At 39.5% G+C, this 14,228-nt stretch overlaps 2 protein-coding genes across 2 annotated transcripts in view; both read right to left on the bottom strand.

Moving 5' to 3' along the window:
- The window catches only part of LOC124273715 (galactose mutarotase-like), a 76,517-nt gene that overhangs the window by 12,657 nt on the left and 49,632 nt on the right, over positions 1 to 14,228 (bottom strand). The gene's annotated exons all lie outside the window — the stretch shown is intronic.
- LOC124273718 (caspase-8-like) lies at positions 5,800 to 7,511 on the bottom strand. Its single transcript, XM_046709020.1, has 2 exons — positions 7,433 to 7,511; positions 5,800 to 6,763 (listed from the first exon to the last, which is right to left on the bottom strand). Exons 1-2 carry the CDS (start codon positions 7,491 to 7,493, stop codon positions 6,021 to 6,023), a joined length of 804 nt encoding a protein of 267 aa, XP_046564976.1. The 5' UTR covers positions 7,494 to 7,511; the 3' UTR covers positions 5,800 to 6,020.

Raw genomic sequence — 14,228 nt, forward strand, 5'->3', positions numbered from 1 at the left:
ACAGAGTAGGATTTGCCATCAAGACTGAACTGTCCACCAGCGATCCTGTTGGCATATCGTCCAATCAGAGCACCCATATATGGACCCCCAGCATAGCCTATGCAAAATTATGAAGGTCAAAATAAACTTGAATGGTTAATTCCACCCAACATACCTTATTTTAAGTCCTCATAACAAAGGTAGAAAATTATTATAGCCTGTTTTGTTTGTTTTCTTCTAATCATTACAGTTTATATTTCAGGGATTCAATTATTATGATCATATTGTTTGTTTCAGTGAGAGTAAAATTATTTTAAAGGAATGAATGTGTTCAATTTAAATTGTCATATTCTTACAGTCCATCATATATATACCTTCCATGTTATCAAAGCCAAGACTGACGTCCTCCATCTTGCCATTCCTGTCGGGGATGATGATGTCAGTGATAATGCCGCCATAGTCCAGGACTCTCACGATGACGTTGTTCTTGTTCTGGAAGGTGTATCTGAAATAAGGAAACGTGCTACTATGATGTTGTTCTTCTGTATCTGAAGTTTGGGAACATTAGGCTTGCATGAATTGTTCTTTTCTGAAAAGTGTTGATATTTTACATATCCAACCACAGAAAGCTTTAATTATTATCTAATACCATCCTCAGTTATTCTCTACCAATTAATGTATTTGAACAGCTTACTGACATCTGGGAATGTACAATGTGAATGACACACACACACACACACACACACACACACCCAATTTATGGACAAAGTAAGTGATCCCCCTGCATGTCATGTACAAAATCAATGACCCCATCACCTTCCATAATTGTTAAGCAGAATATTTTAATATTCTATGTACAAAATTGCTCCCCCCCACGAACAAATGGGTCACACCCCTCCGCCGCGCTTAAAACATCACACACACCCCATTTTTACGTAAGGTATTTCACTTTGAAGCTAGGAAAATCTGATATTACCAACAATTAAGGACAAAGTTTCATCTCTGATATTCAACCCATGACGTCAACTACACACAGGCCTAGCTACGTCTTGGATCTTACTCTAGTTGCAAATGACAGGGTCTTTCGAATGTTTTACTTATAAGATTATAACTTTTATCGAGGAAAAGACTTATAATATTTAGATTGAATTTAAACAATATCTTAAAATTTGTTAAACCTGAACAATAATTACAAACATTTGCTAAGACTTCTGCCCGTATACGAGTTTCTAGTCAAACCACATTACCACAATCAGGGAGAATATAAATAAATGTTGTGGATTATCCCTGCCTAAATGTAAACCGTGCGGCGTTCTATTAAAACAGAGCCAGATGGCAGGTCGGCAGACTGGGCGCTGCAATAGTTCAGCTCGTTATACTGCATTTAACCTACATGCCCGTCTGCGCAGTCTAATGACACGTCTCTGATTAATGCTTTGCTGTGGGGTTCATCGGGTTTGTCTTACGATTGGGTACTGTAACCTATTTTAGATTTACGTGTCTGACAAATGCCATTAAAAGCTGTGAAATAAAAGTATGTAAATGTCACCTTGTAACAGACTCTCCTTCCACAGATTTTCCAAAAGAATCTTGACTGATCGGCATCATTGACTTTCACGGACACTGAGAACACTTGTCTTGCGTCCGCCCCAACTCGTCAAATTAGAGTTATCTCCCATGAATCGTACGCGGGTGCCCTCGATTAGACTGTTTTTCCTGCCCCAGAGCGCTTGCGCTCCTCTTTGCATTCAAATAGTACTTTGTTCCGCCGCTGGGAGGCGAGGGGCAGGGTACCAGTCTACTGCTATTGCAGCCTCAATGCAAACGATTATTGTTTCAGGTGTCAAATATTCCTGTGAGAAAATATTTCTGTAGAAACAATATCCTTGGAAAACAATACTGCTACAATTTGTAGCAAGGATACTACTTCCCGCTGAAATACTATCCACGGTGGAATGGATATGCCCGCTATATGAAGTGAGTGAGTATGGTTTTATGCCGCGTTTAGCAATATTCCAGTAATACCACGGCAGGGGACACCAGAAATGGGTTTCACACAATGTACCCATGTGGGGAATCGACGTGACGAGCGAACGCCTTAACCACTAGGCTGCCCCACCGCCCCCAATAAAGTGAAGAAAATACTGTATTAACAGTGTATGAAATAAGCCAAAAACCCAGCCAGACATCAGGGCTGGTAACTTCAAAATGTTACCAGCCCCAAAATGGATTTAACCAGATCAGACAATCCAAAGAAAATTACTCAGATGTATGGAACATGTTTTCTAAAAGATTTTACCATACCATCGGGCTGGCTAGCTATAAATGTAGACCGTCCGTCAGAAATCTACGGGCCTTATTTCATACACTGTTATATAAGTAAACAGTCTCTCTCTAAGTAAACAGTTCAATGAAACATATTACGCAGAGTGCCCCAATGCTGTTTTGTGAGTTAAATTTTCTGGACTATCCTTGCAGTCTGCATGTGTTATGATCAACCTTTATCTTTCTATATACCTCTAGGTAAGGATGGTGCATCTTATAATCATTATACGTTTCAATAAAAAATATCCATGCTACGAATTGCATATCCTGTATTACCTTTCTGACAGATAACACCTGTTTTTTTTGCGTTGTGAAATATTCAAAACACAGCAGCAGAAATCGTCATAACGTCATATTTTGACTGCACACTTTTATAACCTATCTATAATGACAATATTTGAAGCTGATATATAATATTTCACTATACAGTATATATCCCGGTATACCTTTCACTAATGTGACTTTTTGTAATTCATATCTGACTTTGCACTTTTAATTCATTTCGAACCTTTCCCTAATGTTATTTTTGTATTTCAGTGAGTATCAATATAATAATTAGCTATTCATCAAACTGATATCAAGGTCATATGTTGATATTTCTAAAGATTACATAAAGTTCGGATATATAAATAGAAGGGACGGCGCTAAACTTTTCCCAGGTGTATATATCAGCCATACTTACACTGATAAATCTGACGTTATTTCAGGAACAGGGGCTATAGTGTTCTGACTTTAATAATAATACCAAATATGCGGAGAAGGTTATCTCCCAATTGACAGACACCCATTTGACAGACACCCAATTGACAGACACTGAACTAGAAGGTTAATTAGGGTAACACCTACGGGTATAATGGAACAGTCCACTGTCTAGTGAGTAGAGCACGGTGAGCCTGAAACAGGCTCGTTACTGAAAAGTTTGATTGTAAATAGAACTTTGTTGTGATTAAATGATAAATGATTTCTCTTCTCAAAATTGATTTTACTATCAATTACTATCGAATATAAAAACAGGTTTGTCACTGAGAGGTTGATTGTGTTTATTGATAGAATGTTGCCTAGAGGCCCAGATAAGCTGCGTATCCGGGTAAAATACGCATAGAACATTCCAATTACGCATTGAAAAATAATTGTTGCGTACCAATGTTAGATACGCAAAAAGTTTAAAACTAAATGCGTACGAAATATATTTATAAAAATCGCTTGCGTAATGAAAAAGACATCGATTGCTAGTATAGGACTAGTGTTGTACTGTCAGTATAGGATGAGTGATTTTTTTATGAAATCATTTCCATTATATTTAAGTTGGTTTTGATTAGGTATGACATTAGGCAGGACATACCTGCTTAGTAAACTTACTCAATGACATAATACTTAGGTGAGTAAAATGACTCAAATACGTACATATTTGAAAGCAGTGGGTAACGGAAAATATAATACCCACTCAACATTCATAATATCCACTCCCCAAAAATACAGTGGGTACAGTACCCACATGAGCTAAATCTTATCTGGAGCTCTGGAACTTGCCATTATTGACTTTTATGTCTTTCCATTGGAGATTTTCATCACGCATTGCTCGTGATTCTTGAGTCAACGAATTGTATTGTTCCGTAAAGGATCTTGATCCTTGAGTGAGTGAGTGCCGCAGCTTTTCGTGGCGACCTGTCTTTGACCTTCCAACCCCACCCCAACCCCCAATAGCTGCATCTGCCCCTGAGTCATAGATTTGTCTGGAAGGAAGGACTTGCTTAAGTGAGTGAGTTTCGTTATACGTCACACTCAGAAATGTTCCAGCTATATGGCGGCGGTCTGTAAGTAATCGAGTCTGGACCAGACAATCCGGTGAACAACAACATGAGCATCGATTACGCAGTTGGTATACGATGACATGTGTCAACCAAGTCAGCGAGCATGATCACCCGATCCCGTTAGTCGCCTCTTACGACAAGCATGGGTTACTGAAGAACAATTCTAACCCGGATCTTCACGGGTGACTTTGCACAATGAACAAAGACAACTGGAAATGGAGGATACACGTGTAGGCTTGTGCATGAAAGTCGCAGGATGCTTCGAAGCGATAAAACATAAAGGTGTGTGTGAGTGATTATGTGTGTGTGTGAGTCACACTTAGCAGTATCCAAGCAATAACACTACGGGGACACCGTAATGGACTTCACACATCGTGAACGCCTCAGAGACATACATGTTGGCCTGTGTACACACGTGGAAGGTTGCTTCGCAGGACTGTATTTTCTGTAGGCGTGATGCTTACCAGTGGACAACTGGGCCTGTGAAACACAAGTAGACGGTGCATAGCAATATCAAAGTTTTATTACATCCTACATGATATATTTCCTCGATTGTTCCGTGCACTGAAGATTTGGGCTGCACCACTGTGTGCAACTGGCTGCCATACACGCTGACATTACAATACGTGGGAAAGACATACGATTTAGTCTCTCACAAAAAAAAAAAAAAAGATTATTAACATTTGTAATATAAATATATTTATTTGTTGGATTAAAAAAATGTTTGTCCAACAATCGTGTGGCTATTATGTTGCTAGTGTTATTCCGTAGAAATTCATCCCTAAAATATATAAAAATGTAACAAATTCTTTATTTATATTCTCGTGATTGTTTAGCGGGTGTTTGTGGAAAGTAAATGGAGACAGAATGGATAGAGATACGTATTTGTTGACTATTTCAGGGATGCATTTCTACCTTATAACACTAGGTATTGATTAGTCAGGTGTAGATTCAGTCATGTGCTTGAGGAAGCTGTTGTTGAACACAACGAGTACATTTGTATATCATAATACAGAAATGGAATTGAGGTGATGGTATTGGAACACCTGAGTGATAATGATAATGCCCTCCATTCACCAACGGGACATACGTTTCATATTATTACTTACAACATACATGTCTTTTCTGACGATCTTCATAGTTATACCCCAGTCATCCCCTACTGTGCTTATATTAATGCTGACTCATAATGATTGCTAATAAGATCACGTCCCAGTATCTTCCGATAACAGCTTGGTCTGTGACTCTCCTCATAATGCCGGGTTTGCTATTCACCTTATCAAACCCGAAATCTCTTATGTTCTGTATTAACAAAGATCTGTAGTTGTCGTAATAACTAGTGTTGGGAATTGGTTGAAATCTCACAACTGATGATTGCTTCATTACCAACGAACAATCATCGATAAAAATTGGTTAGCGTCAATTTTCAGATTTTCCTATCCAGGTTGTTATTGCAGATATGTATAACATGATGCACCTTGCTACTTAAAACTGATGTTGATATATCATCAACATAAACCTTCTGGGGTCTTCAAGAAATATTCAGTCATGACTTTTCAGTTAGTGAAGTGAGTTTTCTAAGAATGAAACAAGTTTTCAGGCCCTGACAACTTCGAAGTTATATTCCATCGTCAAGTGTTTCAAAGACTAAAACAACAGTTCCAAAATCGTTTGTGAGCAATTATGAGAAAATGTGATCGATTGCTTGGTCTTTTGGTCACTGCGATCAATCTTCGATTATTTCAATTAATCGGAACACCACTAGTAATAACCCGTGCATTGCAGTTCTTTCAGGGATCCGAGGTCTGGTTTTGCTCATCTTCTGAAGGTCTGTTATTGTCCTTAGACCATACAAGTATGTACTCCCACAAAACTTCAAGAAGTTTATGATTTCTCCATCTCCTATCAAGGGTCTGTGGGTACCTGGCTGGGGTAAGGCCACTGAGGATCACTGGTCAGGTACACCTTCTTCGTCAGAGTAAACAGCGGGGCGGGCACCTGCTTATACCGTTCCCATTTCTGACCCATCCGTGTCCTTGACATGTCCCTGTTGACCATCAATAGACAGCTCAGGAGGTCCTGCTGATCACTGTGGTTGTCTAACGTTTTAACCAAAGAACCGATGAAATAACTACCGTACTTTGTATTTCTGGAACTGGTGTACCCCTGAACGGTGCTGTGGCCAATAAAGATATCAGCTTCGTCAGCAGTTGAAATATCGGATTGATCATCCTGAATTAATTCACTCATGAAATTGCCTCCTCTTGATGCTTGGATGAAGAACAGTTTGGGCTTCCCTGCCAACGTGGGGCACTTTGATGCGTGGAACAACGAAGAAAGATCTTGCACTTTCACTATTTTACCATCGCTACCAGCGACACCGTAGTCTGTTCCATTTGTGAGGATGCAACAAACGAAGGCATCGTACTCTGTGTGATCTTGTTCGGCGTACTCTTTTAGTTTTTTCATCATATCGACGGAAGTTAAATCTGTCTGCAGGTTTATGGTGAACTGGAGTTTAGTGAACAACTCGGTCAGATTGTCGACGTCGATGTCCACACCACCTCGACGCGTCGGGAAGCCTTTCTTGAAGCTTTTATTGTTAATGATGAGGCAGATGCCCCTCGGAACAGCTGTCATCTTGTACTCTGAAACATGACGACAGAAATATTGCAGCGAGGCTTCTTTAGCTGAACCTTCAAAAACATAATGTAAAAATAACATGTTTTCAATAACCCCACAAAATCAAACTCCCCTAAATTAAAACTAACAAACAAGACCCCCCTCAAAAATGAGAAAAGTGAAAAAAATGATATAGAATAAAGTACCATAAACAAATTAAATCAAATGGCTCTAAGGTGATCTCAAGTCCCATATCATAATGTAGACTTTCGACTATATCGTAGCGGTAAGATCACTTTGTACAACTGAACCCAGAAGATTAGCACCAACACATTTGGACATGATGATTATTAACTATTTCAACATCAGTCAAGAGTTGTAGACGTGTATACTAATCTGCCTGGAAAAAGAACGGGTTTACTGGAAAATTACATTTGACCAATTTATTAGAAACGTCTCACAGTGAGAAATTTCTCACTGGGAATGTAAGGTTCAACGCACAAATATGTCTGCCAGCCGTATCTAACATTATCATCGAACTACCATGGAGGAAAATCTTTCTTTGCACGACATCTTATAAATGTTAAACACTCCAAAGTTTCAGATTGTAAAATTTTTAAATGTAAATTTAAACAAAACTGTATTCATATACCATACTTAATAGATAATGATTTCACAATAAAACGGCAGTTTACCTTCCTCTAACTTTCTGTTCTGGAACGATAAATCATCCATAATATTTTCAATTTCTTCCATCTCGAAAGAATCTGTCAAGCAGCTCGTATTCACTGACTCGCCTCCTGTGAAGTGAAGACACTCTCTGGCACTCCTGGAACACCTGAGTCCTGAACGTCATGTGAGGGACAACAGCAGTCCAGGGTGTTACACTCCAGCTGCATAAACTCCTTGTATAGGTCTGGATACTTATTGGCCATGGCAGCAATGATGTCTTTGTCGGACACCTCTTTTCTAAGCTCTGTCCATTTGGTGGTGTTAGACATTCCAGAACTTTTCAGGTCGCCAAACAGAGGAATTTCTATGATCTTTTGTTGCAGCAAAGGAGTTGCCACCCTTTTTAGCTGCCAATGTAAAAAATGATTTTGTTAGTGACTGTACATGTGGCTTTGTTTCGTAAACGCAATAATTACTAAAAGAGATGTCACTGCATATTAAATGGCTTTATCAAACGATGGTTTATAATAAATAAGCAGTTAATGCAAAGCGTTAAATATGATTAATTTTTATGATGGTCTTGTCAGAATATTTCAGGAGGGTCTGGTACATGTAGTAACAAGCACAAAAAGTTTTGGATAGTGTTGTGAACGCTGATGTGAATAGTAGATGTACAGGAACTGTGACGTTATCTACCTTACAGATGACGTTGCTGGTTATAAGCTCCAGAATGTTTAAGCTATGTATTCCTTTTATACTCATGTCCTTCCTCACCTGTACATATTTCCTGGCTCTGCAGGACACACACTGTTCATCTTCATGCTCCTCCTCCAGCCTGTCCAACTCTGAGATCAGCGCCTCTGCCACATGAGGATGATCCTTCCTCAGGGCTGGAAGCAGGATACGGTGGAAGTCCTCAAAAGACAGACGTCCAACGATGTAGCCGAAGAACTCTTCGTTCTGACCTCTCCTCGTGTCTTTGCCTCTGATACTATCCTTGTCTGACACAGACATCACATCAGATGAAAGAAGGTCATCAATGATGCTGGATTTGAAGAGCTCAAGGTCACTTGTCAGCAAAGTGTAACAGTTCCTGAGAGCCTCTCTATGGATATGACTGACCTTTGACCTCTTTTCTGTTCAAAAATACAAAAACAAAGTAACAAATCATCCATTTGTAATGAGGTGAAATTCAGTATTTGACAAATTACTTGCAGGGAATTTAATGAGTTGGTATTTGGTATCATTCATAACACAATGTGCTGATAAGCATTAACGTGACTGTCACGGGATAGAGGTTCAAGAGAGCTGTAAATTTTGAAATCTTTTGCTGGTAATGTCTTTGTCTCCTAATCTTTCAATCAGTTTTTAGATGCAATAACGTTGACCAATAAGTGTTTAAGTTAGTGCAGGTTATGATATCAGATGATTTGTCATGTAATTATTTGTCAGTGTGACACAACAAACAAACCGAAGGAATCTTTTGTGTGGAATCTGGAGTTGATCTGTTTTTCCATCCGGGTTATTGCACTGCGCATCGTCTGGAAATTCTGTTCGCCAGTCACGTGATGAAGCTTCTGCATGTACGTCCTGAAACGCGTCTCCACCTCCGCCAGTGTCAGCAACATCGTCTCCAGTAGGAATTCGTGGACCTCTCGCTCCCTATCATCGGTAGTCTCCGCCAGACTCCGGACAAACTCTCTGGCATAAGGCAATCGTCTCTCCTCGGTAGACATCGTGGTACTTATCTGTTAACAGATGATGGCATAAGATTTCATTAGTATGTATGTTGTTTAATGTCTCACGTGTCAATATTCCTGCTGTATGATGGCGATCTGTAAATAATCGAGTCTGGACATGACAATCCCGTGATTGATAGCATGAGCATCGATCTGCGATCATCGGGCTACGATCACATGTTTTCAAAGAACATTTGTTTTGTTTACAGTTAAACAATTTTATACATTAGGTTTTTAACATAATGGTTTGGGATAAATGCTTTCCGATGACGTTTGAAGTAAGGGCACAGAAACATGTCATGAAATTCATCGCCAACATCGCACATGTCGCAGAGATTACATTTTCTTTCTTTTCGGAGATCAACAGCATGATCAAAGCATGGGCATCGATCTACACAATTGACACCCCTCGATCCCGTTAGTCGATTCGTATGTCAAGCATGTGTTACTGGAGCTCGATTCTAACCTGGATCTTCAGGGGTACATCGGTATGTCAAGATAAATTCAAATATCGACACGTTTCATAAGCACTGTTCAAGTTGCCATTTACGTTTTCGTTAGATATTATGAATTGTAATGAGTATGCGCTACTGTAAAAATGAAACAAACATAAAAAAATATAAAAAGTATGTCAACATAGGACGCATACAATCCATGATATGCTTACTTATTTCAGAACACCCGGTTTCAGCACAAAGTCATATATAGTTGTCACCGCTTGCTTTTTAATTAGGTCCAAAGACATTGAGACTGGTTATTCTCTTTGTGTTATGTTTTTGTTGTATTTACGCTGCCAACCTTATCTTGCAGTTGGCTGAAGTCAAGTAATATACGCTGACATGTTTTTTCCCTCTAAACTGATTTATTCAATGAAAGGCCTAAATTTATTAAATACGGTTTGTCGACCAACCATCCCTTCAAGTTCAAAATTCTCGAGGATGCTGCCAAGTAACAGTTAGATAACATATCTTGAGTTTACCGCTATGTACCATGTCAAATGCCCACATTTGCTGAAACGATATCTATAAGTAATGCAAAGACTAAAACAGTGTAAGACCTACAAGATCGTCTAACTGACAGCTACATAGTTTACACCTGCGTCTGTTAACTACGTAAATACAGTAAGTATATACATGCACCATCTGTTCTCTCACTACAAAAGATAATTCCTGGTAAGGAGTTTCAACATGAACACAAAAATAACGTTGACCTGAGTACAATAGTGAAGGGCATATTGTGTTTTACGGCATTGACATCAGTATAATAGTGAAGGGCATATTGTGTTTTACGACATTGACATCAATTACAATAGTGAAGGGCACATTGTGTTTTACGGCATTGACATCAGTTACAATAGTGAAGGGCATATTGTGTTTTACGACGTTGACCTGAGTACAATAGTCAAGGGCATATTGTGTTTTACGACATTGATCTGAGTACAAAAGTGAAGGGCATATTGTGTTTTACGACATTGACCTCAGTACAATAGTGAAGGGAATATTATGTTTTACGATATAGACCTCAGTACAATAGTGAAGGGCATATTGTGTTTTACGACATAGACGTCAGTACTATAGTGAAGGGCATATTGTATTTTTTTACGACATAGACCTCAGTACAATAGTGAAGGGCATATTGTGTTTTACGACATTGACCTGAGTACAATAGTGAAGGGCATATGGTGTTTTTACGACATTCACCTCAGTACAATAGTGAAGGGCATATTGTGTTTTACAACATTGTCCCTCAGTACAATAGTGAAGGGCATATTGTGTTTTGCGACGTTCGACATTTTCCTCATAGGTCAAGCTGACACGCATGGCTAAATAGGAAGTAAATCTACCCGACATGCCCAGCTCACATACAGCAAACGAAAATTGCCTATGGTACGATATTTTTTTACGGTTGTTTACACACTGATTACACTGAAATCGGTCGACACATGCACGCTGGTGCGTTATGCCCTGTGTTATATGCAGCGTTTCTTGATAGCTTACTGATAGTTTACCCAGCTGTCCGGGTTTAACATGGCGGAACTAGGTAGCGAGTATTACTTACACTGTCAGGTTTAAGGTGAGGTGGTGAGGACACGAGGACAGGAGGACACAGGACACGAAGACACGGACATCTACTCAGCTGGCAAAACACACACACGTGTAAATTCCAGCATAAGTTGTCGGCTGTTAAGATGCGTGTGTGGTTTTACCTTGTAGCGCTGCACATACCACAGATTGTGACGCTCAATAGATATATATAGGTCAAAGGGCAAGGGTGTATGTCTATTTAAAGCGTGGTTCATGTAAGCGGACCAGTCTCGCTTGAGGTGTTAGCGTTCACAAGTCTTACTTTAGACTAACTCTAATTTAATATACAACTCTGATAGAAACAAAGAACGCCATTTAAATTGCTTGGGGCGAAATGAGAGATTCAGAACCTGACGAAAGCTAGACTTGCTATATTTAGAACGTTTGTATTACAGGTAGTGTTGGATTGAAGGGATATAACATGGTTCAGGGACTGTGAGACAGGCTAGTTTCGCTGTAGCTGTTGTGGTCTTTGATAAAACTTATCAGAGTTTAGTTTAACGAATGTTCACTGAGGGTTCATGTATGTGTACAGCAGTGTTAATGTACGCAGTACAGTTGCATTGTAATATCGTCGGAATGTAATCTCTATGGCAGGTATCCTAGCAACACAGTCTTGTGGCGTGAGTATATGAGTTACAGTAAGATGGTAAACGAGGGATTCAGTTGAATACATGAACATTCCAGGAATTTGTAATGAGGTACTGTTATTCATTGTAGGACAGTGCTGTTTTCGTATTACATTCTTTATATTGAGATTCCGTGTTGACCAGTGTTATCATATTATCATATTCTAGTTATCATATTCAGACAAGGAGTCAAGAGTGGAATTTCCATCCCGTAACTAAAGTGAGTAGTGAGTGAGTGAGTGAGTTTAGTTTTACGCCGTTTTTAGCAATATTCCATCAATATCACGGCGGGGGCACAACTGAAATGGGCTTCACACATTGTACCCATATGTGGGGAATCGAACCCGGTTCTTCGGCGTGACGAGCGAACGCTTTAACCACTAGGCTATCCCCCGCCCCTCCAAAGTGAGTAGAAGACGGGTGCCTGGAAATGCCCTTGCGTTGACATTATTAGAATGGTCCCCTCTAACCGATGTCATACCGTAAACATCATATATGACATCACATTTCGAAAACCCTTTCCAAGGCTTATTTCAATACCTTTTCCATTCTGAAGTTTTAAAGAAAAACGTCCAGCCTGCACAGATATAGGCATCTTGATGCTAGTACACATTAATTATATATGAATCAGACAACACTCATGTAGAATAAAACGACAAAATATAACAGATGTAGTTATGTTTAACACGTCTAACCTACACATAACTGTTAACAAACAGAACCGAATTGTTAATAACGAATCATAGAGATAACTCATAGTCATCGCCATCCCTATAGTGAGTGGGTGAGTGAGTGAGTTGAAGTTTTACATCGCATCGTCATTGTTTCAAGCCAGATAGTGACCATCCCTATAGAAACACATATATATGTCGACATGAATACGAGCATTGGTTTATACATTGTTTAGAACGAACAGGCTTATAACGAACTGACAGATATTGCCTATATTTTAGTCGAACTACGGTTATAGCGAACTTAAATGAGGGATTTCGGTTATATGAATAACATCAGCCAAACAATAAATATGAATGGCATTTGCTTACACTCGAATGTTTGTTATGATTCTAAAGTGAGAATTGTGTGCACAAGTTTTTATGACTTTTGTCAATTTTCAATTGCAGTCGCCAAAAGTATTCATTCATAATTTAAGATTTCCAGTATTAGTATATTTAATGCATAGGGAGCCAAGCCCGCCAGGACACTGCACTTAGCTGTACAGAGTTACGTCCCTTGTGCTTGCCAGAAATCTATGAACTGATATACTGTCATAAGTGGAGTAAAACTTACACATTAACAAATTCATAGTACAATACAGTTTTAAAAGATATGTTAATGTTTCTGTGAACTGAACGAGGGTACGAATCTTTGATTCCTCATGATTATTTTCCAGGGACTTTCAGCAACATACCCATGGTTGTTCCTATAAAGAACGTCAGTGCCAAAGAACACCCAGTTTTAACAATCCCAGAAGCAAATTCCGTAAGTGTATAAAGCAAGGTGGGAAACGCATCAATTCTGCAGCATCAGCTCTGGTTTGCTTCCACATCAAGCTCATATGCGCTAATATAACTGAACTACCGTTATAAGAGGAGTAAAACTCACATTAACAAATTCATACTAAAATATACTTCTAAAAGAGGTGTTAAATAAAATATATAAGTATTTTATTAACGTTTCTACCATGTTTACAAGTGTTCTTCCATATATTTCATTGGGACTCTCGTGACGTAACAGTACTTCTTTATTCATTTGTATGTTTTATTGAGTGCGGGAGTGAGTAATTAACTGGGTTTTACGCCGCTTTTAGCAATATTCCAGCAATATCACGGCGGGCGACAACAGAAAAGGGCTTCCCTCATTGTACCTACGTGGGATATCGAACCCGGGTCTTCGGCGTGACGAGCAAAGGCTTCACCCACCTGCCTACCCCACCGCCCCTATGATTTATTGAAAAGCAAAATACCAGTATCATTTCATGCTACCAGGGTCGAATGTAGAAATACTAACGCCCGTCACGTGCTGTAGCTTGTTGATGTCGCCTGGGCGAAGGCCACATGTGAGTTTAGTTTTACGCCGCACTCAGCAATATTCCAGCTATATGGCGACGGTCTGTACATAATCGAGTCTGGACCAGACAATCCAGTGATCAACAGCATGAGCATCGATCTGCGCAATTGGGAACCGATGACATGTCAACCAAGTCAGCGAGCCTGATCACCCGATCCCGTTATAGTCGCCTTTTACGACAAACATTCCCCAGCTGGGGTGAAAAGTGCTTTCAACAGCTGTACTGCGCTGCGCACATAATGCACGCGCAGTGAATAGGTTTGCTTGCCTTGAACCGGGATGCCCAGATTACTTGGTTGA

Source organism: Haliotis rubra, unplaced genomic scaffold (assembly GCF_003918875.1).
Source record: "Haliotis rubra isolate DU_JTF1 unplaced genomic scaffold, ASM391887v1 Scf183, whole genome shotgun sequence".
Taxonomy (NCBI): domain Eukaryota; kingdom Metazoa; phylum Mollusca; class Gastropoda; order Lepetellida; family Haliotidae; genus Haliotis; species Haliotis rubra.